Genomic DNA, 26,947 nt, shown 5'->3' with positions numbered 1-26,947 from the left:
CATAACTTCCACTCATTGCTCCTGGATCAGCGCCCAGTTTCAAACCTCTCAGGTGTTAGGCGAGTGACCCAGAACTACAGAAATAGACTGGAGGTATGGGGTGTCCAGGAAGAACTAGCATCTCCGCTTGCTAAGCCCTTTCCAGGATTGCTCATCCACCTTTGGTACACACCTCCCACTCAACCTCACCTGTGGTTCTAAGAAGCTACACCATGGTAACCGTCTTGACAGATGGGCTAAACCAAATTGAGGGTAATCCATGGACTTTGAATCCATTGATGACTAAGGGGATGTCTAGCGCAAGCATGTGAAGACTTCCCTCACAGAAATAAGTGGATGAGGACAATCTGTCCCAACAGCTATGAAGGAAGGCATCATGGAACACAGAGAGCTCAGTCAGACATAGAGGACACCGAGGTCGGGGGCAGCTAGGTGGAGAGAGCACAAGACCTGGAGTCAGGAGGATCTGCATTCACATCTGGTCTCAGATTTGTGACCAGATTTGTGACATGTGACATGTAACCCTGGGCAAGTCAACCCCAATTGCCTAGCCCTTACTGCGCTTTTGTCTTAGAATTAATACTTACTATTGGTAAGGGCTTTTTTTTTTTTTAAAGAAGGTAGGGGATTTTTTTTTAAAGCCACGAAGGTCAGCCACTACATCCCAGGCCATTACTAGTTTTCTTGAATTTTGTCTTATTGATGGATTTTGATGACTCTGGGAAAGAGTAAAACTCATGATTTTGTGTCATTCTGCCTCATTTAAATCCAATTCACATTCATGTCAAGACATCATCTAATGATGTCACCATTCTTCTTCAAAAAGTAACTAGGTGGCTTAGTGGATCAAAAGCCAGGCTGAGACAGGAGGTCCTGGGTTCAAATGTGACCTGAGATACTTTCTAGATGTGTAATTCTAGGCAAGTCCCTTTAACCCCCATTACCTAGCCCTTACCTCTCTTCTGCCTTGGAACCAATACACAGTATTGATTCTAAGACAAAAGGTAAGGGTATTGGGTTTGTTTATTTGCTTGCTTGCTTGTTTGTTTTTAAGAAATGAAATGAAAAATGAACAACAGTCCTCTGGGATCAAACAGAACACATCTAATTCTCCCTCCACATGACAGCCCTTAAAATACTTGAAAACAGCTATTTCTCTGGTTCCCCTCCATAGTCTTTTCCAGACTAAATGTGTCTAGTTTTTTTTCAACAGATTCCAATTTCTCTTAGCCTGAAGAACCTTCACCACCATGGGTGTCCTCTGGACATTCTCCAGGTTATCAATGTATTTCTTAAATTGTGAGGTCCAGATCTGAACATAATACTCAAGGTGAGATCTGTCAAGGGAAGAATACAGTGGTATTATCACCTCTCTATTTCTGGAAGCTATGCCACTCCTAATGTAAATTGCATTAATCTTTTTGACTATCACCTACCCTTGCTGACTCATAAGGAGTTTGCAATGGATTAAAACCCCCAAATCCCTTCAGAACAAATGTCATCTACCCATGCTTCCCCACCTTAAATTTGTGGAATTAACATTGTGTGCCCAAGTACAAGCCTACTAATTTTGTTTTGTTAGATTCAGCCCAGTGGTCAAGCCTGTCACAATTCAGTCATTACTGGGGTACAAAAAGAAATCAACTTTGTATTAAAAGATGTGGAAAGGTTTGTCTGAAAAAGAGCTGGGGATTTAAGTGGACTCCAAGCTCCATATGGGTCAGCAAGGTGTTGTGGCAACCCAAAAATAGCTAATTCAATTCTGGGGTGCATTAAGAAGGAGAGAGCCTCCAGGAAAAGGGAGGAGATAATTCTACTGTCCTTTACCCTCCTCAGATCTCATGGAATATTGGACTCAGTTCTGAGGACAATGGTTTAAAAGGAACATTATTACTAATGCTGGAAAGGGCCCAGAAGTGGACAACCAGGATGAGGAAGGGCTTTAAATACTTGTCATATGAGGATCAGTTGAATAAACTAGGGAGCTTTAGCCTAGAGAAGGAAGGACAAGGGAAATATGACAGCTGTGTTTAAGTATCTGAAGAGCTGTCATATAGAAGAAGGATTATACTTGTCTGAGTGAAGCTGCAAAGAGACCCAGAAGGCTCCACATCAGTCAGGAACAACTTCCTACCAATTAGAGTCACTCCAAAGTGGTATATGGGCAGCTACGTACCACAGTGGATAGAGTGCCAGGCCTGGAATCAAGAAAACTCATCTTCCTTAATTCAAAACTGGCCTCAGACACTTACAAGCTGTGTGACCCAGGGCAAATCCCTTACTTACCCTTGTTTGCCTCAGTTTCCCCAGCTATAAAATGAGCTGGAGAAGGAAATGGCAAACTGCTCTAATATCTTTGCCAAACCCCAAATGGAGTCACAAAGAGTCAGATATGATTTGAAAATGATTGAACAACAACAATGAAAAGTAGAATGAGTTTCCTTTAGAGGTAAGAGGTTTCTCCTCCAGGGAGGTCTCCAAGCATCAGCAGACCAGCCACTTTCTGGTATGTTAGAGCAGGGATTCCTTTGCAAATATGGTTTGGATTAGGTGGCCACTGAGGTCCCAGTTCTCATATTTTGCAATTCTGTAAATATGTGATTGCTCCTCCAACCCAAGCAAGCATCCAGGGCCCCATTTCAGGACTCCCCAGTTTGCTTAGTCTCCATGAGGTCCCATCGGTCTTCCCATCCTCCCACCAGGACCAGTTTGGATACCAAGCCCTGGTTCCCTTCTCTGTCCTACGGTGTTCCATCTCCCAGAAATCTGTAAGCAATCACTGAGATCATCTAATATAGGGATAAGGTCAACCCCTACACTGCAAATTATAGTTTTAGGGAGCTGCTTGAGACAATGAGAGGTTAAAAGATTTGCCCAGGGTCACATAGCCAATAGATGTCAGAGACAGACTTGAACTCCGGTCTTCCTGACTCCAACGCCAGCTTTCTGTCCTCTCTGTCACGTTGCCATTTAATAGAACCTCCTGACTTTTAAAGAAAAAGGGGATTGAGGTCAAGAGAGGCTAAATGACTTACCCACGGTCATAAAGTAAATGATAGAGCAGGGTAGATGTATAGCTTGGATCAGGGATTGTGCAGAGATAAATGTGTTGGATTTCAGAAGCCTCAGAGTAGAGACAGTAGAGCAGAGAGGGCACTGGGTGGTGCAGAATACTCTATACAGAAGTGTGGTATTCCAGGGCCAGGAAGGACAGAGGCCTCATCTCTCTCCCTCCCTCTCTAACCCAGGCAGAGAGGCCAAAATCAGATACCCTCTAGGGTGACCTGCAGCAAAGGACGTCTGAAGACGCCTGCCAATCACAGGGTGGCCCAAGCGCCCCTGAACCCAGAGGGGTTTCGGGGTCCCACCAGAGTGGGGAGGAGGAACACCACCTTATCTGGGTGAGCCATTTTCCCTAGGCAGAGCAGTACCCATTGAAGAGGAGACACAGTGAGCACAGAGAGATGGCAAGGGAAATTCCCAGAACCAGCAGCAAAGGGAAAGGGGGAGGAGGGTGGGGAAAGAAAGACGGGAAGAGCCAGAGACAGAAACTTCCCTTAGGAAGTGCCAGGTGCCTTGTGGAGGAGACCTGGGGGTCCAGAGGCCTGTCCCAGCATCCCCCCCAAACTTCTGTTGTATTACTTTCCATGATAGCATCGCGGTGCCAGGGAGAGAGGGGAGCTTCCGCCAGGAGCTTAATCTTCCTCGGGGAATGCGGGGTTCGGAGGGATAACCCCATGGGAGTCTGCGCCCCGACTGCCCCATCGACAGGACAACTGCGGGGCTAGCCTCGGGTCCCAATCCTATCCGGGCCGTATGTTTTGTAACTCCAGAAGGCCCCCGAACCCACTCCGGGTCATGTTCCCCTTCGGGACGGTCCCCGAGTGTGGAGAATAGGAAGGGGGAATCGGAAAGCCTCAGAGAATCCCTGAAAAGGAGGTCGGACACCTTGTCCCATTTCCCAGGGACCAATAGGAGGGTTAACTGGGGTCTAAGGACAGGCCCCGCCTCCAGATGGGGGGAGGGGAACGACCCCGCCCACACTCCTCCCCTCCCGATTGGCCAGGCCCCGGGGCTCCGCCCTCACCCCCTTGCTGTCCTTGGGCTGGGCGGGGATGGGGGTGGGGAGGGTGTCCCCGGAGGGAGTCCCTATAAGGCGGGGTAAGCACCGGGACTCTAGGGAGCTGAGAATGGGGTCCGGCAGAGGTGGGAGGTGAAGGTGTGGAAGCCCCCAAGAGACAGCCAGACAGCCACCCTGGAAGTGGAGGGACCCTCGGGGGGCATTGCCCAGGTACCGGATCCAATGTGTGCCCGGAGTGAGTCCCGCTGGCGCCCAGTGGCAGGATCCTGGGGCACCTTGGGGAGCGGGGGGCTCTCCTGGGCAGAGGGCTTGGGGAACCTCTGGGGGAGGGTAGGCGGTGTGAGCAGATGGCCCAGCCAGCCGGCCCTTGGCTCACTTGGCTGACCCAGGAAACCCAGTTGATCCCTTGCCAAACCAGGGGAGGGCACTAAGTAGCACGCCCATCGATCGAAGCAGGAGGAAAGGCAAAGATCGGAGCTAAGTGAGTCTCCCACCAGCGAAGCCCTTCCAGAGGCTGCTGGGCTGGCTAGCCCTTCTGGGCTATGAGCCTCCCCCTCTGCCTAGGGGCAGCGTTGTAATAGTGGAAGGAGCCCTACCTGGGTGTGAAAGAATCCAAAGTTCCCATTCTACTTTTGATGCTTGTCATTCTAAGGTCATTTAACCTCCCTGTGCCTCAGTTTCCTCACCTGTAAATGGGGAGGGGGGAGGCAGAGAATATTGGATTGGTTCTTTGGTCCCTTCTATGATCCATGCTTCCCCTGTTCCCATGCTCCTCTACTTCTACATTCCATCCCCATTGTCCACCCCAGCCTACTCCCTTCTCCCTCTGTCTTCTAGCCTGTCTCTACCTTTCCATTGGTCCCCTAGACTTCCCCTAGCACTCTTTTTCTAGAGCCTAGCATTTGGAGTCAGAGGACCTGGGTTCAAATTATGGGCCTGCTACTTTCCAGATCTCGACCTTGGGCAAATCACAACCTCTCAGAGACGGTTTTCATGCAAACTCCCTTACCATGCCCTACATCTGCTGACCTCCTCCCCAACCCGAGACTCCCTTATTAAGCCCTCCCTCCCCTCTTGCCTCTTCCACTGGTCCCTCATCATTAGGACAGGCAGTTTGCTGGACGAAGGGACAAGAAGCGAGGTGCCCATAGCCAGTTGTTCAGCTTCCAGGTCCTAGTTTTCCCTCCCCAGGAAGCCACAGACTGCTTCTTCACACTGAGAAGGCCTGATCCTTGGGTGTTCCTTTCCATTTCCTGAGGCTCTAAAGGAACTCAGCCAATGGTTTCTGGGAAACACCCTGGGGTACCACTCTCCAAAGTCACTCAACATTGTGTCCTGATCAAAGGAGATAGTAGGAAACACTGGGGAGAGCCCTGGACCTGATATCCGGACAGCTGGGGTCAAGTCCCATCTTTACCACTGATTAACTGTCTGCCTCTCCCCAGTTCTCCCTCTTAACTTCCCCCACTCCATTGCATCCCCCACCTCTCCATTGCCAAGAGAGAACTCATTTCAGCCTCCGAGTCAAGACCTGGTATTTTGGTTTCTGGGTTCTGTACGTAATCTCCCTCTAATAAGAATAAGCTGAGGACTCTCCTTTAAGTTCAGGTTAGGTAATGTTTAATAAGAAGCTGGCTCCAAATCCTTTTTCAAATAAACAGGATGTAAAACTCAATTAACAAGCCCCACACCTTCCAAAGCATTTTTCTAGTCAGTCTCTCTAGGCAGAGCAAAGATTATTAACTTCATGTTTTTAGAGGAGACCAAGTCCCCAAAAGAAAGGGTTTACTCCACTGTCATACACAGTGAGTCAGGGGCAGAGCTAGGACTAGAACTCAAGACTCTTGATTCCCAGCTGGGACTCCCTCAGGGACACAACTTGGATGTGACTGTGGGGTTTAGGGTTAAAGGAACCTGGGAACATGGGGATGATCTTAATACTCAGTGCCAAATTTGATTATGCTACAGTGGGATTGATCTCAGTACTCAATACCAACCCCTTCCACCCTACCTCTTATCTCCCAGAGTGACCCCTTGGCCACCATGTCAAAAGGAGAGGAAGAGCAAACAGCAGATCCTGTCGCACTGGAAGAGGAGCAGCAGCCCCAGGATGAAGTAAGTGAAGCCCAGATAAGTGCTAAGACTAACTTTTCCTAAAAGCTGGAGGGGGAGCAAGAAGTAACCAATCCCCATTTCTGCCAGTCAACCCTCTCCCTCCTCTCAGCAGGGAAAGCTCAAGTTGCTCTACCAAGTGAGATATTTGTAAAGTACTTAGCACATAGTAGATACTTAATTCTCATTTCTTCTCTCTTCTCTCTCAAAGTCACCTGCTGTTCTGCCAAATCGGTTTTATTTAAACTCTTACCTTCCATCTTAGAATTGTTGGTTCCAAGGCAGAAGAGCAGTAAAGGCTAGGCATTTCATGTTAAGTGATTTGCCTAAGGTCACACAGCTAAGAAATGTCTAAGGTCACATTTGAACCCAGGACATCCTGTCTCTAAGCCTGGCTCTCTATCCACTTAGCCACTTAGCTACCCCCAAATAGAGTCTTAAAATCCCCTGCCCTCCCTACCCAGGTAGAAGGGTATGAGAACCTCACTTTCAGTCTCTGAGGAAATGTGGTCCTAGAGTCTCTAACAGCCCTGTCTTCTCCCCTTAGAGCCTAGTGAACCGAGTGGTCAATCTGCCTCTGGTCAGCACAACCTATGCCAAGGCATCAGCCATGTACAGCTCTACCAAGGAAAATCACCCTTATCTGAACTCTCTGTGTAAAGTGGCTGAGCGTAGCCTTCAAGGCCTAACCACCAGAGCCTTCCAAGGGGCCCAGCCTTTCCTCACCCTTCTGGAGCCACAGAGTGAGTATCCTGGGATTCAGGCTCCAACTGAGCATCTTCATTGACCTAGCCTACTTTTCTCCTGGGATCTCTCTTCAGTCTGATATCTTCCCCAGCCTTTCTCCCTCTATCTCTGTCTCTGTCTCTCTGTCTCTCTCTTCTCCCCTCTCTCCCTGTGTATCTCTCTCTGTCTCTCTTTCTCTTCTGCCTGTCCCTCCCTCCATGTCTCTCCCTCCCTCTCTCTCCTCCCCCCCTCCCTATCTCTCTATCTCTATCTCTCTCTCTGTCTGGCTCTCTTTGGCTCTGTCTCTCTGTCTCTCTCTCCTCTCCCCTCTCTCCCTATGTATCTCTATTTGTCTGTCTCTCTTTCTCCTCTGTCTGTCCCTCCCTCCATGTCTCTCCCTCCCTCTCTCTCCTCCCCCCGCCATCTCTCTATCTCTCTCTATCTCTCTCTCTCTGTCTGGCTCTGTCTGGCTCTGTCTCTCTCTCCCTCTCTGTCTCTGTCTGTCTGTCTGTCTGTCTGTCTGTCTGTCTGTCTGTCTGTCCCTCCCTCCCTCTCCCTTCCTTTTCCTCCCCTTCTCTTCCTTCCCCCGTTTCCCTCCATGCACACTCACACAGATACTGCCGGCTTGCTCTTACTTTCTCACTTGTGGGCGCACTCAGGCTCTGCTCTTTTTTCTGACACATCCAGATCCCTGATCCCCTCAGTCCTTGCCACCTTTCTTTCTGCTCATACCTCAGACCCCGCCACCCCACCGCTATTCATTCCCCTGAGCTGCCCTTGAATTGTTTGTTGTCCTGCTTACTAGCCTGGGGGACAGACAGGAGCCTCCTAGCCCATTCTGTGAGAGGAGGCTGGGACCAGGAAGGGGAGGGAATCCCCGGATGAGGCGAGGAGCCCGCAACAGGGACGTGCTGGAGGGAATAAAGCTGTGGGGCCCCATCAGGCAGCTGGCTCCTGCTCCCAGGTGACCTTCAGCCTAGTTTGAGTGAGAAGCTGCTCTCCCCTTGGCATTTGCAGTGACCTTCAGAGTTGGACCCCGTGGGAGGGTCTGTCTGCAATGCAGCTCAGAGCGCCCCCTGGAGCACTTCCTTCTGAAGTCCCGGTAGTACCTGCTGCCCAGACTTCAGGGGCAGCAGCCCCTGCCTCATCCCTTCTCCAGAGGGGCGGGCCACCTCTGCCTTTCAGGCTCTGCGCACCTGTCTGTCTCTTTCTTAGACTCTGAATGTGTCTCTGTCTCAGTTCAAATTAAGCAGTCATTTAAGTGCCCTCTCTGGATTAGATCTAGTTCTCCTGACTGTTCCTTTGCCTCCTCTGTCTTCTGCCCCTGCCTCTTCCTCTATGTCCTGAACTCTGTCAGAATTACACGGATGAGGGGCCAGCTGGGTGGCTCAGTGGATAGAGAACCCCCACTGCCTAGCCCTTACCCCTCTTCTGCCGTGGAACCAATGCACAGTATTGATTCTAAGATGGAAGGTAAGTGTTTAAAAAACAAAAGGGATTACACGGATGAAAAATGACATAGACAGGGGCAGCTAGGTGGCTCAGTGGAAAGAGAACCAGGCCTGGAGAGTAAAAGTCTTGGGTTCAAATCTATTTCCTAGCTGTGTGACCCTGGGCAAGTCACTTGACCCCAATTACCTTCTGCCTTGGAACCAACACTTGGTATAGATTTTAAGACAGGAGATAAAGTTTTTCTTTTTTTTTTTTAGTGACATAAACCCTACAACCCAGGAATTTCCTGGGGGATATGACACTTGGGAAAATAGACACCACCCAAGCGATAAAGGGAAAGGCAAGAACCAGACCAAGTACTCTAAGAACATTTTTGAGGCAGAGAATACTGCGGGCTAGAGCAATCAGGAAAAAAGCTTCACAGAGGAGGAGAAAGTGGCAAGTCCTAGGAAGAACAAAATTCCAACGGGCAGAAATAAACAGGGTTCGGGGAGAACAGACCATTTGTGCAGATGAATATTGGAAGGCCATGAACACTGAGCTGAAGAAGGAGAAAAGAGGGAGAAATGGGTGGGGGGAGGACGCATGGATTTAGAAGGCTTTGAATGCCAGATTTTGAAGGGTCTTGAATGCCAAGCTGGAGAGGGAGCTTGGACTCTGGCAATATGGAGACACAAAAGATTCTTTGAGGAGGAGAATGACATGGTTGACATAGGAATTAGAAAGGTTATTCTGAAATCAGGTGGGTCTACTGTGTGTAATCGTATCCCCTTCAGGGCAGTTCACCCTGGAACTAATTCCAAGGCTATAAATTCCTGGCATCTGTGAATTATTGGTGATCATTTCACTGCCTGAATGACGTCATGGTGCAGTGAGAAAAAAAAAAAGCCAAGCATTTATTAAGCACCTACTAAGTGCCAAAACTCTGGGCTAAACACTTAACCAATATTATCTCCTTTAATCCTCACAACAGCCCTGGGAAGTAGGTGCTATTATTATCATCCCCATTTTACATTTGAGGAAACTGAGGCAAAAAAGGTTATTCGGGGACTTGCCCAGAGTTACACTGCTAATAAGTGTCTGAGGCCAGATGGGAATACAGTTCTTCCTGACTATACCTGTATGATTGAAAATCTGTTACCCTAAAAAAAGAACTACATATCCCAAGAGCCCACTGACTTCCTGTCATTATGTACTTCCTGTAGAGAGAGGATAAAGGGCGTGGGCTTTGGAGGCTCCTTCTCTCTGATGTAGAATCAGCATTGATGGTGGTGAGTAGGGTTGACTAAAAAATGGCTAACCAGCCATGGGCACATGGTCTTTATTTTATATCTTCTTTATTCTTTTATTTCTAATGACCATTAATAAATCTCTTAAAATATAATATTCTAATTGAGATTTAATTTTAACTTTTACATACCACCAGCTGCCTGCGTGCTGGATCTGAATTCAGGAGAGCTAAATTCAAAATCCCAGACCAGTGTGACCTTAGGCAAGTTCCTTCCTCTCTTTGGTCCTGTTCTCTCCTCAGGTCTAGAATAAAAGGGTTGATCCCTTCAGGTCCCTTTCAGCATTAAAGACTGGATTCTATGGAATAATTCCCCTAAACAGGTCAAACTCACCAAAAGATTCTGTAATAGGCGCATTATCGTTTGTCCAGGCTCGCTATGACTTCTTTTGTAGCTCAATTCGTTTGCGAACCCCAAGCTGGGGAAGCTGAAGCAGAGAAGAAAAGCAGATCTCAGTCATTGTGAGCTGAGGCGGTGATTCAGAGTCAGTGCTCATACATCCCCCAAATTTACTTCCTCTTGGCTTGGATATGTCTGCCTGCCCAGGCCCCCTCTTCCCTTCTTTCTCCATCTCTGAGTCTATATCTCACTGTCTCAGTATGGAAGGCATGTGTATGTCTCTACCTTCTATTTTCCTGACTCTATAAACAGAATTTGTTCCTAGAGACAAGGGGCAGGATGGACACATTGTTTGGGATCACCTTTTTTTTTTATCTTGAGACTAGATTTCCCTCTATCAGTCAGGAAATAACGTAGCGGCCATTCTGGCCCAGAGATTTGAACAGCTCCATTCCTGGCCTGGTTTGCCCTTCCTGAAACGGGCTAATGACTCCCCACTCCTGGGACTCCCCACCTTGGGACCAGCCTTAGTACAGACACACAAAATATTTCACTCACACAGCTCAGAACTCCCAAGCCCCAACCAACCACCAGACTCAGCCTCCCCAGGAGTACAACCATTGCACCAACCCTCCTGCCAATCAACAGTATAAAGACCAATTCCATTGCAAGGGAGGAGGAAAGACCTGGTGAACAGAAAGAGATCCCAGGCTCCAAGACCCAAGGCCCAATCCAAGCTTTAAAACTCAATTCCAGAGGGCAGCTGGGTAGCTCAGTGGATTGAGAACCAGGCCTAGAGTTGGGAGGTCCTAGGTTCAAATATAGCCTCATACACTTCCTAGCTGTGTGACCCTGGGCAAGTCACTTAACTTTTACCACTCTTCTGCTTTGGAGTCAATACACAGTATTGATTCCAAGATGGAAGGTAAGGGTTAAAAAAAAACAAAACAAATTCAATTCCAAGCCTGCCCCAATGGTGCACAGAAAAAGATCCTGGGTTCCAGGACCTAAGGACAGGGGGAACTGGATATTTCATAACTGCCTATTTTTTTTAATGATTAATTTTGAAACTTCTTATATTTTAGGTATTCTGGTATGAATGAGAATCTATCCATCTTTATTATTTTTAAAACAGTGGTAGCTGTCCATTTTAACCAATTATTTGTTGTTTTTTTAACTAGATGCTAAACTCAATGATTTCTAACTGCTAAAGACTAGGCATGCTGCCCTCCCAATTCCTCCCTGCCCTCCCTCGAGCTCCGTGACTGTGCATGGCTCCATCTATGTCTCTTCCTGAGTACATGTGTCTGTATCTCTCCAGTTGCTTCAGTGAACAGATATGCCTGCAGGGGCCTGGACAAGCTGGAGGAGAAGTTGCCCTTCCTCCGGCAACAGTCTCAGGAGGTATGCTGGGACACCCAAGGAGGCAGGCGCTGTGCCCCATAGAGGAGGAGGGACACAAAGGGGGTAGGGTATGAAGGCAACATGGGAGAGGGTTCCCATGAGGATGCAGCAGGGAATCAGGGGTTCTTGTGCTGAGAACCCAAGACCAAACCTCATCTTCCCTCCGTCTGCTCTGGGGCTGGTCTGAAGAGAAATGCCATTTTATGGGCTAAAAACAAACACAAATGAATCTTGCTAGTACTCTGTGTGTAGGGGGAAAGGCGTAGGAGTCCCTTCTTGCATTCAGAACATGGAGGAGAGACGGTAAGTGATTTTCTGAGGTCCCACCCACCTGGAGAGCTGGGAAGGAAATGGGAGTCATGACTTGCAGTCTGGAGATGTGACGTAGGAAGGAGAAGACCCTAGAGTCTTGGGAAGGGGTAAGGGTGGGAAATGGGCTGCCAGGAACTTATAGAGGAAGAAACCCAGGAGTCCTAACTCAGAGCCTTAAATTTTGCAGTAGGGGCATGAAAGCACTGAGCAGAAAGTTCCCTGGATCTTAAATCAGATCTAGATTCTAACCCAGGTTCTCCCCTTTATTATTATACTGTATTATTATATATTTATAATATTATACTACACTATTATATATATTATTATACTGTTATCTGTGTGATTTGGACAAGGCACCAGACTTCTCTGAGCCTTGTTTTCCCCATCTGTGGGGTGGGCTAAGGCCCTTTAGATCTCTAAATCCCGCCATCTTGGAATTGAAGAAAGAGGGAAGGGTTATGGGCTGGCAAAGAAAGAATCTTGATTTTTAGTCAATCGAAGTAGAATATTCTCCAGGAGTAGAGAGAGGACAGAGAGAACGGATTCCCAGATCTCAGACTTGGCACCCCTCCCCTCACAAGGTGGTGACATCAGCCAAGGACGCAGTGACCAGCAGCGTAACTGGAGTGGTGGGCCTGGCCCACAGGAGTCGTCGATGGAGTGTGGATCTGACCCGCTCAGTGGTGACCAGTGGTGTAGACACAGTAATGGGCACCCGCATGGGGCAGATGGTGACCAACGGTGTGGATGTCATGCTGGACAAGTCTGAAGAACTCATTGATCACTTTCTACCCATGACTGATGAGGAACACGGTGAGATCCCAGCCCTAGGCTAGAGACCCCTTCAGTTCATGACCCAGAAATGGTCAGGCAGAGAGAATAACAATAATAATAATAATGACAGTGACCTGGGCTGGATCCAGCACCCTCTGATACTAGGCAGGTCACTTTTCCTGGCCCTTCCATGCCTTTGTTTCCCCATCTGTAAAATGAGAAGAATATTTACACTCCCTTACATTAGGGTGCTCGTGAGGAAAATTCTTTGTAAACTTTGTCATGGTTTCAGTTGCATCCAACTCTTTGTGACCCCTTTGGGGATTTTCATAGCAAAGACACTGGAGTGGTTTGCCATTTCCTTCTCCAGTTCATTTGACAGATGAGGGAACTGAAGTCAACAGGAATAAATGACTTTCCCAGGGTCACACAGCTACTCAGAGTCTCAGGCTGGATTTGAATTAAGGTCTCCTGGACTCCAGACTCAGCCCTCTCTCCACTGTCCTGATAATTGGCCACAGGACCTCATGCGCTCCTCATAGCCTCTTTGTGAGTGAGGCAGGTAGTACCGTCATCTTTCTCCCCATTTTACAGATAAGGAATCTGAGGCAGAGATGTAGAATGATTCCCTCAGGGTCACACAGCTAGTCCATGAACCCAGGTCACCCCAACATTGCATTCTATGTTCCTTCCACTAGACTATGTCCTGAGCTCACAGCATCTTTGAATCACTGAGTCACAGAATTATGAAAACTATAGAACCCCAGAGGACAGGATGTTAGAATATTCTAGCAGAAGTAGAAGGGACCCTAAAGACCATCTAGCTTAACTCTCTCTATTTAAAAGTAGGGAAACTGAGTCCCTAGGGGGGAAGTGACTCGCTCAAGGTCACAAAACTAGTCTCTTGGTTCCTAGCAAAGGCCTCAACCCTGTTTCCTAAATAATCAGAGTTCTGACCTCTCGAGTGACAGAATAAGGCCAGGGCCAGATGAGCCACCTGCACATGTGTGACACAGCATAGAAAGTCTCCATTTCCTCTTACTCCTCATAGGATACCAGATCTGGAGCCAAACAGACCTCCAAAGCCATCTAGTCTAACCCAACTGACAGATGAGGAAACTGGCCCCAGGCAGACTAAGTGGCTTACCAAATATTGCATAGGTAGCCAGATATAAGCCCAGGCCTCTGACTCAAGCAACCGTGCCAGGCAGTGGAAAAGGCTGAAAATGAGGACACCCAAAGTGTTCCAGCTGTAGCTCTTGTATGATCCTGGGCAAATCATTTCTCTCTGGGCCTCAGTTTTCCCATCTATAAAAATAAGTTTGGGGAATAGGAGCAAAAAAGAAGTTTATAGGAATCTGAGAAGAGATGGAAGTATAATACAGAGGAAAGAATTTAGGCTGGGAGGCAAGAAACTTGGGTTCTAATCCAGCTTTCAATTAGATGAGTGACTTTAGGCAAGCCCTTTCTCCTGTCTTTAGGTCAGCTTTTTTTTGAGATGAGGGAATAATCTCTGCCTAAATTCCCTGCAAGCAGTGAGGCAAAGACAAAATGAAGGGGTGGGTAAGATGGCCTTTTGGAATCTTAGGCTTCTCAAATCTCAGTTTGGGACTCAGATTTTTGTAAACTCTCAACTGATTTACAAAAGGTAAGATGAAACCAACACCAGTGAGGGTAGCATAAGCAAAAGCTTGGAGGAGGGAAGAAGTTGACTTTCACTGGAGAAACTAGTGAGAAGCCAGACTTGTCTGAAGCAGATTTATATTGGGGTTTAGGGGTGACAATGAGAGCTAAGGGTAGAAGCCAAAAAGAGCAGTGGAGTAAGAGACAGAAGAAAGGGCCAGTCAGGTGGCTCAGTTAATTGAGAGGCAGGCCCAGAGACAGAAAATCCTGGGTTCAAATCTAGCCTCAGCCACTTCCTAGCTGGGACCCTGGGCAAGTCACTTAACTCCCAATGCCTAGCCCTTACCACTCTTCTGTCTTGTAACCAATAGACAGTATTGATTCAAAGATGGAAGGTGTATGAGTTTTGACAAAGACAGAGAAAGAGAGAGAGAGGAGAGAGAGAGAAAAAAAGAAAGGGAAAGAGATACAGAGACAAAGAGAGAGAGGAGAAAGAGACAGAGAAAGAAGGAGAGATAGACAAAGACAGAGAGAAAGAGAGAGAAGGAAAAAGAAACAGAGACAGAGAGAGAAAGGAGAGAGACAGAAACAGACAGAGACAAAGACAGAGAGAAGAAAGAGAGACAAAGAGAGGAGAAAAAGAGACAGACAGAAAGACAGAGAAATAAGGAGAGACAAAGACAGAGCGAAAGAGAGAGAAGGAGAAACAAAGACATAGACAGAGAGAGAAAGAAGGAGAAAGACAGAGATAGAGACAAAGACAGAGAGAGAGAAGAAAGAGATAGAGACAGAGAGAGGAGAAAGAAAGACAGAGACAGAAATACAGAGAAATAAGGAGAGACAGACAAAGACAAGAGGAGAGAGACAGAGAGATAGAGAAAGAAGGAGAAAGAGAGACAGAGACAGAGAGAGAAGGAAAGAGATGGAGAAAGAGAGACAGAGACAGACAGACAGAAAACATGGTTTCACATCCCAGCTCTGTCATTACTTAGCTGTGTAACTTTGAACAAGTCACTGTTCTTTTTGGGCCTCAGTTTCCCCATAGGTAAAACACATAGCACAGAGCCAGCATTGCTGCTGTAACACTCCCAGCAAGAGCCAAACCAGATTAAAATGTAATTGGGGGTACTTAGGAGGAAATTCATTCCTAAAAATACTTACATCAGTAAAATAGAGAAGGAGCAGGTCAGTGAATTGGGCATGCAACTCAAAAAGCAAGAAAAAGAACAAATTAAAAACCCCCAATTAAACACCAAATTGGAAATCCTGAAAAATCAAAAGAGAAATGTATAAAATTGAAAGTAAGAACACGTAATTGGGAACTGCCTAGCAAAACAAATAAACACCCAGTAGAACATGGGCAAACTTCCTGTGTGGTATTCTAGGGCCATCTCTGTCCTGTAGGGATCCATCTATTCAGTTTGCTGGCCCATTTCTATTAGGGCTTGACACCACTGGCCTAGGCGAAGTCTAAAGACACTCCGGCTAGCTCTAAGGACTAAAAGGATTGGTCCCCCAACCTCCCCCGCGCCACCTTCCTTCCCCCTCTCATCCCAAGGACTCCGTCAAACCCGTCACTTCCAGGGAGGGTGAAGACCAGGAACTGTACCCCCATGGCCAGGAGCATTGGCTGGGAGGCCCATCCCTAAACCACTCTTTCTCTGGGCCACAGATGAGCTGGCCACGGCCGCGGCAGCTGAAGGGGGCGCCCCGGCCCCAGGGGCAGACCAGAGCCAGCCCGGCTACTTTGTTCGGCTGGGATCGCTGTCATCTCGACTCCGCCAGAGGGTCTACCAGCACTCGCTGGGCAAACTCCGCCAGAGCAAGCACCAGGCCCAGGAATCTCTGACCCAGCTACAGAACGCTCTGGAGATGGTGAGGCTCCACTCCCTCAGGATGCCCGGCCCTCCAAAGCCACCCACCCTCGCCCAGGCAGGGCAGGAGCAAAGCTGAGGATCCCTGGGGTGGGGGGCTGCTTGGGCTCTCTCCTCCCTCGTTTTTTGTACCCATGCATTCTTTCTGGGCCTTGCAGGGGATCTCAAAGGGCCCTTCCAGCTCTTGCTTCTATGACCCTTCTCGAACCTGCTCTCAGAAAGGACACTGAGCTGCTTCCCATTCCCTCACAGTCAATATATATTTATTAAGCACCTACTGTGTGCCCTCACAATCTAAGGGAATAGATGTCACTTCCAGGCTCTCTCCAAGCCTGAGCTCTGATGAGGGAGGAAGATTTGAGGCTTCTTTAAAAGGAATGTCAGGCAAATCCCTTAACCCCCCTGACCACTCTTCTGCCTTGGAACCAATACATAGTACTGATGCTAAGATGGAAGGTGAAAGTTTTAAATAAATGTTTTAAAAGGAATGCCAGGTAGGAGGAGGGGAAAGGAAGAACATGAATCATGGAACCATGGAAAAATATTCTGAATTAATTCATTAAATAAACTTTTTTCCAACCTTATATCAATTCTCCAGATCCCAGCCCTGGGCTCAGCCATGATGGGGGGACAGAGGGGGCAGGGAGAACTTGGAGCTTTAGTCTTGTTTGGCTGAAATCAAGAGGAGAATCCTGATAAATAAGGCTGGCTCGCCATATTGTGGAGGGCCTTGAACGCCAGGGTAGCCCCTTGTCCTTGGGGAGTTTAGGGGAAGCAGACAGAGATCCCAGCCCTGCCCTCAGGGCACTTCCCTTTCTGGGAGTGGGAACCAGGAGCCAGGAATTCCCACAGAAGAGCAGGTATTGGGGGACGGCTCTGCTACTTTTCCCAAACACCCCACATGCCATCCCAGGATGAGAAGAGTCAGAAAGGATGAGCTCAGCTCAAGGAGGCAGCACAAACCAGAACCCTCGACCTCCAGGAAAGGAGAAGAGCCATTCCTTTTGGTGGGAAGGTTTTCCAGAGGTGAGGCTAAAGCCAGAGCCCTCCCTTGGGTACAACAACCCCCAGCACCTTTCTGTTGCTCCCGGATCCCTAGCTGGGGGGCCCTAAACCTGGCACTGACACCCCTTCTCCCTTGAAACAGATCCACTGCATGAAGCATGGCCCCGATCCCACCTTCCAGGGGGGCCAGGGAAGGTTGCAGGAGCTGTGGCAAGACTGGAGTCACCAGGATAAGGAATGCCACCGGAGCCAGGTAATGGGCTTTCGGGGATCTGTCCGGGCCATGACCACTCCCAGGGTAGCTGCCTAGAAGAGGGAGTGGGGCAGGATGCTTCCTGTCCTCACTGGAAGGACTCATTTTCCCAACCTAAGCCAGCTAGGGGACACAGTAGGGGCAGTGCTGGACCTGGGAATCAGGAAGTCCCGAGTTCCAATATGACCTCAGACACTTACTAGCTGTGGCAAGTCACTTAACGGCTCTGTGCCTCAGTTTTCTCTTCTGTAAAATAGAGATTAATAATAAATAATAATAATGATTAACGATTAATAAAATATGACTTTTACAATGTTATCAATAATAACAGTAATACAGGTTACAAGGATAAAACAAGATAAAATTTGGAAATCTTCCAAGTGTAATACAAATACCAGCTATTGTTATTGCTTTTCTCTACAGGACTGACCAGTGGTCCTATCAGAAAAATCAATCAGGGGGCAGCTGGGTAGCTCAGTGGATTGAGAGCCAGACCTTGAGATCGGGCCTCAGACACGTCCTAGCTGTGTGACCCTGGGCAAGTCACTTGACCCCCATTGCCTACCCCTTGCCACTCTTCTGTCTTGGAACCAATACACAGTATTGATTCCAAGCCGGAAGGGAAGGGTTATTATTTTTTTTAATTTATTTTTTTAAAAAGTCAATCATCCAACAATCATTTATTGTGCTCAATTTATTGTTGCTATTGAGTGTCTTACTCTTCATGACCCTATTTGGGGTTTTCTTGGCAACAATACCAGACCCATTTGCCATTTCCTTCTTCTGCTCATTTGACAGATGAGGAAACAGAGACAAACAGGGTTAAATGACTTGCCCAGGGTCTCACAACTAGAAAGTGTTTGAGGCTGGATTTGAACTCGTGGAGATGAGACTTCCAAATTCCAAGGCCAGTGCCCCACCTAGCCCCCAAATTTGATGTTCCGTTGTGCCCAGCTCTTTATAACCCCATTTGGGGTTTTCTTAGTAAAGATACTAGAGTGTTTAGCCATTTCCTTCTCCAGCTCATTTCACAGATGAGGAAACAGAGGCAAACAGAGGTAAGTGACTTGCCCAGGGTCACATTTGAACTCGGGTCTTCCAGACTCTAAGTCCAGCACTCTCTCTACCGTGCCATCTAGCCACCCTAAACCTAGCTAAACAAAACACTGAGGATACAAAGAAAAACTAAAATAGTCGCTGCCCTCTAATGGAGGACACGCAGGTAGAAAAATAGAAGGTCATCTCAGCTGGAGAAGAGCAGTCCTCGGGAGTTTGGAGGGAGCAGAAGAGAGATCCAGGCCCTGCACCGGCTCGGGGAGCGAGGGACCAGAAATTCCCAGAGAACTCTCAGAAGGGGGCGGGGCGCTGATCTTCCCAGCCACCCCACCACTCTACCAGGCTTAGCCAGACGTGACCTCGAGAAGACGCCTCCAGAAGGAGACACGTGAGCCGAGTGTGGAAGGAAGTCAGGGAAGCATCCCCAGCCTGGAGGTGGCCAGTGAAAAGACACCGAGTGTTGCATGGGGGGAATAGCAAGAAGGCCAGTGCACTGGGGCATGGATGAGAGGGAAAGAAGACAGGAAGGCAGGGAGAAGCCAGGCTACAAAGAGTTTTAAGTGAAAAATTGAGGACTTTCTTTTTGATTCAGGAAGTAATAAGGGAGTTACCAGTCTACAGAATAAGGGGGCAACATGGTCAGAACTAGGCCTCAGGAAAATCACTTTGGAAGATGAATTGAAGATGGATTTCAGTGGAGAATAACTTGAGGCCATTAGAAAGATATGGGGGTAGCTGGGTGGCTCAGTGGATTGAGAGCCAGGCCCAGAGATGAGAGGTCCTGGGTTCAGATCTAGCCTCACTCACTTCCAAGCTATGTAACCCTGGGCAAGTCACTTGACCCCCATTGCCTAGCCCTTATCACTCTTCTGCTTTAGAATCATGTATTGATTCTAAGATGGAAGGTAAAGGGTTATATAATAATTTATAATCATAAATAATCATAAAATAAATTATAATAATTGATAAACAATAAAATATAACATAATAGATTCTAAGATGGAAGGTAAAGGATTATATAATAATTTATAATCATAAATAATCATAAAATAAATTCTAATAATTGATAAACAATAAAATATAACATAATAAATTTGCTGTGATAAAATTGTAACAAATAATTAATATATGATTAAATAAATATTTCTTTAAAAGAAAGTTACTACAAGGGAGCAGCAAGGTGGTTCAGTGGATAGAGAGCCAGGTCTAGAGACAGAGGTCTTGGGTTCAAATTTGGTCTCAGAAACTTCTTAGCCGTGTGACCCTGGACAAGTCGCTTAACCCCCATTGCCTAGCCCTTGCTGCTCTTCTGCCTTGGAACCAATACTTGGTTCTAAGATGCAAGGTAAGAGTTAAAAAAAAAAACAAAACTATTACAATAATATTGGAGAGAAGTGATGAGATCTGCACCAGCTGTGGGAGTGAAAAGAAGTAGATATATAAGATGTTGTGAATGTAGAAACAAGATTTTTGGGGGGAAAGATATGTAGCATCAGTAAGAATGAGGAATTGAGTATGACACGTAGATGGTGAGCCTGTATGATTAGGAGTGACCTTGATGGTGGTGCGATGGATGGAGTGTGTCTGAAGTCAGGAAGATGAATCTTCCCGAATTCAACTCTGACTTCAAATCCTTAGTTGATGTGGGAGCCTGGGCAAGTCACCTAACCCTGTTTCCCTCAGTTTCCTCATCAGTAAAATGAGCTGGAGAAGGAAATGGCAAGAAAATCCCAAATGGGGCCAGGAAGAGTCAGACAAGACTGAAAAAACGACTCAACTACAATACCCTTGACAATATGAGAGAAGTTTAAAAGTGAGGAAGGCTTGGGTTTAGCTTTGGACATGTTGAGTATCAGATGTCTATGGGACATCCAGTTTGAGCTGTTGAGAGGATAAGGATGGAAGATTCAGGTGATGGAGCTCAGGAGAGACGCTAGAGCCAAGTTTACAAGTCTGTGAATCATCTGCACAGAAATAATCACTGAACTTATAAAAATTAATGAGATTTCTAAGGGGAAAAAAGTAAGAAGGGAAAAGAGATCAGGAAAGAGACTTGAGGAACATTCCTAGTTAGTGGGCTTGACATAGATGAAGAACCAACAAAGGAAACTGAGAAGTAAATTGGGCAGATAAGAATCGAGAGGAGAGACAGAGAGACAGAGAGAGAGACAGAGAGAGAAAGACAGACAGAGAGAGAGACAGAGAGACAGAGACAGGGGGGGAGACAGAGAGAAACAGACAGACAGACAGAGGCAGAGGGAGAAAGGGGGAGAGAGAGACAGAGAAACAGAGAGACAGACAGAGGGAGAGAGAGACAGACAGACAGACAGGGAGAGAGGGGGAGAGAGAGAGAGAAAGAGAGGGGAGAGACAAAGGCAGAGAGAAAGAGAAGGGGGAGAGAGACAGAGAGAGACAGAGACAGAGAGAGAAGGGGGGAGAGATAGAAAGAGAGAAAGAGAGAGACAGAGACAGAGACAGAGACAGAAAGACAGAGAGAGAGACAGAGAGACAGAGACAGGGGGGAGACAGAGAGAAACAGACAGACAGACAGAGGCAGAGGGAGAAAGGGGGAGAGAGACAGAGAGAAACAGAGAGACAGACAGGGAGAGAGAGGGAGAGAAAGAGAGAGACAGACAGACAGAGGGAAGGGGGGGAGAGAGAGAGAAACAGACAGACAGACAGAGGCAGAGGGAGAAAGGGGGAGAGAGACAGAGAGAAACAGAGAGACAGACAGGGAGAGAGAGGGAGAGAAAGAGAGAGACAGACAGACAGAGGGAAGGGGGGGAGAGAGAGAGAGAAAGAGAGGGGGGAGAGACAAAGAGAGAGAAAGAGAAGGAGGAGAGAGACAGAAAGAGAGAGGGGGGAGATAGAGAGAGAGACAGAGAGAGAGAGAGAGGGAGAGAGACAGAGAGAGAGAAAGAGAGAGAGGGAGGCGGGCAGTATTGTGAAACCTAAAGAGGAGAGCATATCCAGGAGGAAATCATGATCAATGGGGAAAAAAATAGTATAGAAGCGTCAAGAAGCCCATTTGATTTGACAATGGAGGAAATGATAAGTTTGGGGAACAATTTCTGTTGAATGATGAGATCAGAAGCCAGATTGCAGGGGGTTGAGACAAGAGGGAGAAGAGAGGGGAGGGGAAGCACCTCTTGTAGAAGGCTCGGAGTTTACCAAAGGAGTTTACCAAAGTCAAGGAAAGTTACCAAAGTCAAGGAGTTATCAAGGAGTTTACCAAAGTCAAGGAAAATAGCTACTGGGTAATGGGTAGCAGGGATGAGATTGAGTGAGAATTTTTAAGGATGAGGGAGATACGGGAGATGTAGACAGCTGAGAAGCAGCCAGTAGTTGGGAGAGATAGGGAGATAAGAGAGTGGGAAGTGATGCCACTCATAGAAGCTACATTGTGGTGAATCCCATTATTATGCCCAGGAGAGTCAGGAGTGGACCCATCCCAAGGAATGAACTTTCTCCTTTAAGAAGAAGGATGGGAATGGAATTCTCCATAGCATGGCTTCAAAGCTGCTAGTCTAGTGCTCTTTCTGCTGGGAATACACTTCCTTTCAGCAAATATTAGGTAAAGAAAACATTTGAGCCAGACCTGTGCCTTGAAGGAGCTCACTGGCAGAGAGGCTGAGACATGTATACAAATGTGTGGGATAAAAGGTAGGATGTGATGGGGTAGAGGAGGTCCATGAGTAATGAGTTAAGGAAGTAGACTACTCAAGGAAGAAGAGCAGAAACATATCACATAGAGTAATAAAATCAAGCCTGGGGCCAACTGAGCGCTGTTCTCACCTGAGCAGAGGTTGAGAGGGTCATAGCTCAAAGTGAAATGCACATTAGAACTGAAAAAGAAAAGGTGTCTTCCAGGGAGACCACCTCAAGGAAGGTTGGGAGGCTCAGTGGATTTAGAGCCAGGCCTGAGAGTGGGAGGTTCTGGATTCAAATCTGGCCTCAGACACTTCCTGGACAAGTCACTTAGCATCAGTTGCCTAGCCCTTAACACTCTTCTGCCTTGAACCAATACTTACTCTAAATCAATACTAATATTGATTCTAAGACAGAAGATAAGGATTTTTAAAAAATAAAGAACCACCTTGACAAGCTGAAGCTCACTAAAAGGAAGAGTAATCAGGATACTAAATAGGTGGTAGAGGGGTCAAACCCACTGCCTGAGAATGGCCGGCAATACTCCCCAAAATGTAAAATGAAAAAATGTAATTGGGAAATATTTAACAAAATAAAAACAATAAAACATAGATAACATTACAGTTTAAAATTAGACAATAAGGGGCTAGTAGGGGTCATTAGAATGTTTTTTTTTTTTCCAAGATACCCCTGGAGTCAGTGGACTTGGAATCTAGAAGATCTGAGTTCAAATCCTAATTACTAGCTGTGTGACTCTGGGCAAGTCACTGAAACTGTGTCAGCCTCAGTCTCTTCAACTGTAAAATAGGAATAATATTAGCACTTCCTTCCCAGGGTAGTTGTGAGGATAAATAAAGTAGCGTGTAAAGTGCTATATAAATGCTAACCCTCATGACTATAACTAGCTAAAACTAGAATCTAGGCCCTAATGAGGCCTGGCTGAAACAACAGGGAATGTTCAGCCTGGGAAAGGGGAGGAAGAGGAGGAGGAGGCGTCCCAGCGTGGAACGGGTTGCCTCGAGGGAGGGATCGTGATTTTCTCATTGCCAGAAATCTTTAAGCAGAGACTGGACAATAAGTCGCCAAAGAGGAGGTGGAGTACGCTCCTGTTCCCCTAGGATGGGGACTCATCCCCTCCTGGGATTTTCTGACCCCTCGCCTAGTTCTTGCTTCTTCCTCCAGGTGGAATCCCAGACCCTGGACCTGTCCCGAGACCTGACTCAGGAGCTACAGGCCACATGTGGGACTCTGGCAGCTAGCGTGCAGGGACTGCCCCCAGCCATCCAGGCCAAGGTGCTGGAAGTCCAGCAGAGCGTGGAGGAGTTGCACCGGGCCTTCTCGGCCGCCCGCTCTTTCCACGATCTGCCGCCGGCCATTCTGGCAAAGGGCCGGGGCCACGTGGCACAGGCTCACACCACTGTGGATGAGCTCCTGGATTTCGTCCTACAGAGCATCCCCCTGCCCTGGCTGGTGGGGCCCTTCTCCCCCTTAATAGTGGAGCGGGCCTGTACCCCACAGGACCTGATGGACCAGGTCGATGAGGTGGTGGTGGGCCGTAGGCCTAGCTTGCTGGAGGACCGGTGGGCCGATATGGATTGGGTGGCCCAGCAGGAAGCATGGCGAGCTGCTCATGAGGTGGGCCCGCAGGTCCCCCTGGTGGAAGTAGAAGAACCACCCACGCCCCCAAGCCAGGAGGTCAAGAAGCCAACGATCATGCCGGAGCTAGACTTCTAAGAGGTCTTCCCTTCTTGACCAATGAACGACGATCAGCTGCTGGGTTTAAAAAGGGCTAAAAGGTCAGGCGTCCCCCTTTCCTCTGCCCTGCCTGACCTCTAAGGGCCTCCCCCAAGGGGCAGAGGCCCTGAAGCCCTGTTTTTGCCAACCAGACCCTGACTGCTCGGGCCTCTCTTTGAGCCTTTGGGGAAGGAGGGAAGTCCTTGGGAGAGTGCAAGGGAAGAGAACCAGTCTGGGCCTGAGGCTGGATGGAGAGGTGCTCAGATGATGACTATAGGGATCTCAGACTCATCTGCAGAGGGGTGAAGATGGAAGGCCAAGGAGGGAATGAAATTACCTGAGGAGGGGAACGTCAGAAGCCTGGGGAAAAGGAAGGAAGAAGCTGCCACATCTAGAGAAATGTCTTCTTCCTCAGGAGCCCTTTCAAAGGTGGGAAAAGCCAGTCTTTGCAGTTATTGGTCAGTAATTTGAAGTTCATTCTAGACTGTGGGATAAGTCAGAGGGAGGGAAGAAGGAAGGGAAGAGCTTGGGTTGAGAGCTGGAAAAAGAAGGGATGAAGAAAGGGAGAGACAAAGTTCCTGAGTCCCCCAAAGCTGCTGATTTGGGGTAGGGAGTGTAGGGAAATGATTTCCAAGATCCAGTTACTCTATTGTTCTCTTGACTCCTATCAGTAGGGAGAGCCACCTTCAGCAGGGCCCATCCACTTTGGGAATAATCTAACTTCTACTGCCCAAGACTCCAGGAGTGTAGACTAGTGCCCTTTCCTCCATATCAGCATCTTTCCCTGTCTTCTAACCTTCATCCGAGCTTGACACACTAAGAACAGGCTAACCCAGTCCAAGACGGAGGCAGGGGGCAATGAGGTAAGAAGGGATACTGAGGATTGGGAGGGTGTGCAATAAAGTGTGTGCCGTTGGCTTTTTGGGGCTGCCTCTGAATAAAATTGGCTTTTTGTTGGTTAAAGGCCAGTTGGGGTCTTTGACTCCTTAGCCTCCTCTTCTTACAGGACCAGCGCAAAGGAGTTGCCTCAAGATGGTTGGAGATCATCATGGTACTTGGTAGTCAAGAAAATTGGTTGGGAGGGGTGGGATCTTCAGCTGAGTCTGGAGGGTGGGAGGGTTTGGAGAGAAGCAGAGGAAGGGAAGCAGAAATAGAAAGAGCAAAGGCCCAGGCTGGGTTGTGTGGTGGAGGGAGACAGTCCTGTTCTAACTGTCTCATATGTCCATCCCACCTAAAAACACAGGATTTGGAAATTCATACTATATGCTGTGAAGCAGATGGATCACAAACTGGAAAGAGGCTATCTACAGAGGGGGAAATTTAAGGCTCAGAGAGGTTAAATGATTGCCCCTAGATCATACATGAATAAATGGCAGACGTGGGATTTCAGTTCAGGTCCTCGGACTCCAGGTTCAGTTTCCTGCTTAATGCACTGGATTTGGAATGGGAGAACCTGAGTTTGAATCTTGGGTCTGCCATTTACTAACCTCTCAGCCCCTCCATCTTTTTCATCATTAACATTCCATAAAATGAAGGAGTTGGACTAAATCATTTTTAAGCACTGCCAGAACCTCTGATTCTATAACTGAGTTGCAAATAGAAAGGACTAGAAAGACATCTATCTGTCCAGGGAATATTAAATTGCCAGTACTTACAGAACACTTTCAGCCTTGCCAAGTACTTTACGTGTTCTCCCAACAAACCTAAGGTAAATGTTATTATCATTCCCATTTTCCCAGATGAGGATGCTAAGATTGATACAGATTAAGTGACTTGCCCAAGGTCACATAGTTAATAAGTGTCAGAATCAGGATTCTAATGAAGTTCTTCCTGACCCCAAGTCCAGAGCTCTAATTACTATGCTACTGCTTAGTGGCCTGATGAAGCTGTGCAAAGGTGCTCCACGACCCTGATGGAGGGATGGAGGGCTTTGACCACCTCTTCCCCTTTTCCTCTCAAGGAAGCTGAAGAATTAGCCACTAGGGGGCCTGAGTTGCCAGGAATACTAACTCTTCTGCCTGAACCTAGAGGAAAATCATTGGTCCTCTTGGAAAAGGAAGGACAAACAACAAGGGAAAATACACTGGGCTGGGGAGTCTGGAGATCTGGTTCCCAGTCTCGACTCTGCCACTGACATGACCTTGGGGGAGTCACCTTCCCCTCTCTAGATGTTTTTTCTTCATTGTGAAATGTTGAAATAAGGCGGCTGGTTGACCTCCATCCTAGGACTATTATGAAGATCACAGGATATTCTGGGCAGGCCAGGATTGCATAAACTGTGACATGTTCTCCTCCCCTGAAATGCCACACTGATGCTTCATCCTAGGGTAGAGGTAACGCTGGACTCTTGGAGGCCGTCTCGACCTCCCAGCTTCCCTGGCTCCCTCCTTTAAGCCCCAGCTAAAGGCCCACCTTCCCTAAGAAGTCTTTCCCAAGCCCTCTTCATGCTAGTGCCTTTCCTCTACTGCTCCTATACATAGCTTCTTTGCCTAGAATTATCTGAAGATTGTCTCCCCTATTAGACCGTGAACTCTGAGAGCAGGAACTGGCTTTCTCCTTTTTTAATATTCCCAGAACTTAGCACAGTGCTTGGCACATAAGAGGGAGGGGAACAGAGGAGAGGGCAGAGAAGGGAAAAGGAGAAAAAGGAAGGTCTGAGATGACCAAAGCTTCATTAAGTTGAGTGAGGTTTGACTGTATGAAGTCTCAGAATCTCTCTGAGATTCATTTTACTGTCTATACAAGAAGGACTGAACTAGATGGGCACTAAGGTACCCTCCAGCTCAAAATCTAGGCTGCCTAAAAGCCTCTTGTCACCAGGGAGAACTTATTTTTAACCACAGCAACTCTCCAAAGACCATCTACTAAGATAGATAGTGGCCTTGATCTTCTTCAGTGGAAACCACTACAACAAAAAGAGAAATCCTGGAAATATGCAAGCAATGTGCTCTCCCCCCCCCTTAAGTCCTTATCTTCTGGCATCGTATCAGATCCAAGACAGAAGAGTGGCAAAGGCTAGGCAATTAGAGTGTAATGACTTACCCAGAGTCACACAACTAGAAAGTGTCAAATTTGGTCAAATTTGAACTGTGCCACCTAGCTGCTCCATGCAATGTGCTCTTTCATTCAAATCATCAGTCCTGGAAGGTTTTTATTTTTTGTTTTTGTTGTATTAACTATGGAGTGTTAAAGGATGCTGTCCTAGGGGTGGGACAAGGCTGGGGCCCTAACAAACCAGAGAGAGAGTCATAGGATACTTAAGAGG

At 47.5% G+C, this 26,947-nt stretch overlaps 1 protein-coding gene and 1 long non-coding RNA gene across 5 annotated transcripts in view; one reads left to right on the top strand and one right to left on the bottom strand.

The window, feature by feature from the left end:
• LOC130458282 (uncharacterized) overlaps window positions 1-19,248 on the bottom strand; it is a 29,071-nt gene extending 9,823 nt beyond the window's left edge. The window contains exons 1-4 of one of the 2 annotated variants that reach the window (XR_008917398.1): window positions 17,445-19,248; window positions 16,567-16,658; window positions 12,624-12,697; window positions 9,994-10,087 (exon numbers count right to left, since the gene is read on the bottom strand). This is a non-coding gene — a long non-coding RNA (uncharacterized LOC130458282). Of the gene's footprint in view, window positions 1-9,993; window positions 10,088-12,623; window positions 12,698-16,566 lie in introns of both variants that reach the window. The other variant, XR_008917397.1, reaches the window with a different exon arrangement.
• Window positions 4,128-24,645, top strand: PLIN5 (perilipin 5). 3 transcript variants are annotated; one of them, XM_016432096.2, is made up of 8 exons: window positions 4,128-4,161; window positions 6,107-6,196; window positions 6,741-6,936; window positions 11,321-11,403; window positions 12,297-12,528; window positions 15,785-15,987; window positions 17,134-17,244; window positions 23,131-24,645. In XM_016432096.2, the coding sequence occupies exons 2-8, from the start codon at window positions 6,125-6,127 to the stop codon at window positions 23,680-23,682; spliced, it is 1,449 nt and encodes a 482-aa protein (XP_016287582.1). In that variant the 5' UTR covers window positions 4,128-4,161; window positions 6,107-6,124; the 3' UTR covers window positions 23,683-24,645. The 3 variants fall into 3 exon arrangements, with proteins under 3 accessions (XP_016287582.1, XP_007488987.1, XP_007488989.1); XM_007488925.3 differs by having other exon boundaries at window positions 4,129-4,291; XM_007488927.3 differs by lacking the exon at window positions 4,128-4,161 and adding an exon at window positions 4,168-4,316.
• Window positions 24,646-26,947: the final 2,302 nt, after the last annotated feature.

Source organism: Monodelphis domestica, chromosome 3, assembly GCF_027887165.1.
Source record: "Monodelphis domestica isolate mMonDom1 chromosome 3, mMonDom1.pri, whole genome shotgun sequence".
NCBI classification, from domain to species: domain Eukaryota; kingdom Metazoa; phylum Chordata; class Mammalia; order Didelphimorphia; family Didelphidae; genus Monodelphis; species Monodelphis domestica.
This window is presented reverse-complemented; position numbering and strand designations above follow the sequence as displayed.

Bases quoted from the DNA above. Each gene is read 5' to 3' on its own strand.
- PLIN5 (XM_016432096.2), top strand. From the start codon at position 6,125: ATGTCAAAAGGAGAGGAAGAGCAAACAGCAGATCCTGTCGCACTGGAA. The intron at 11,404-12,296 runs GTATGCTGGGAC...TCCCCTCACAAG, and splicing joins TCCGGCAACAGTCTCAGGAG to GTGGTGACATCAGCCAAGGA. The intron at 15,988-17,133 runs GTGAGGCTCCAC...CCCTTGAAACAG, and splicing joins TACAGAACGCTCTGGAGATG to ATCCACTGCATGAAGCATGG.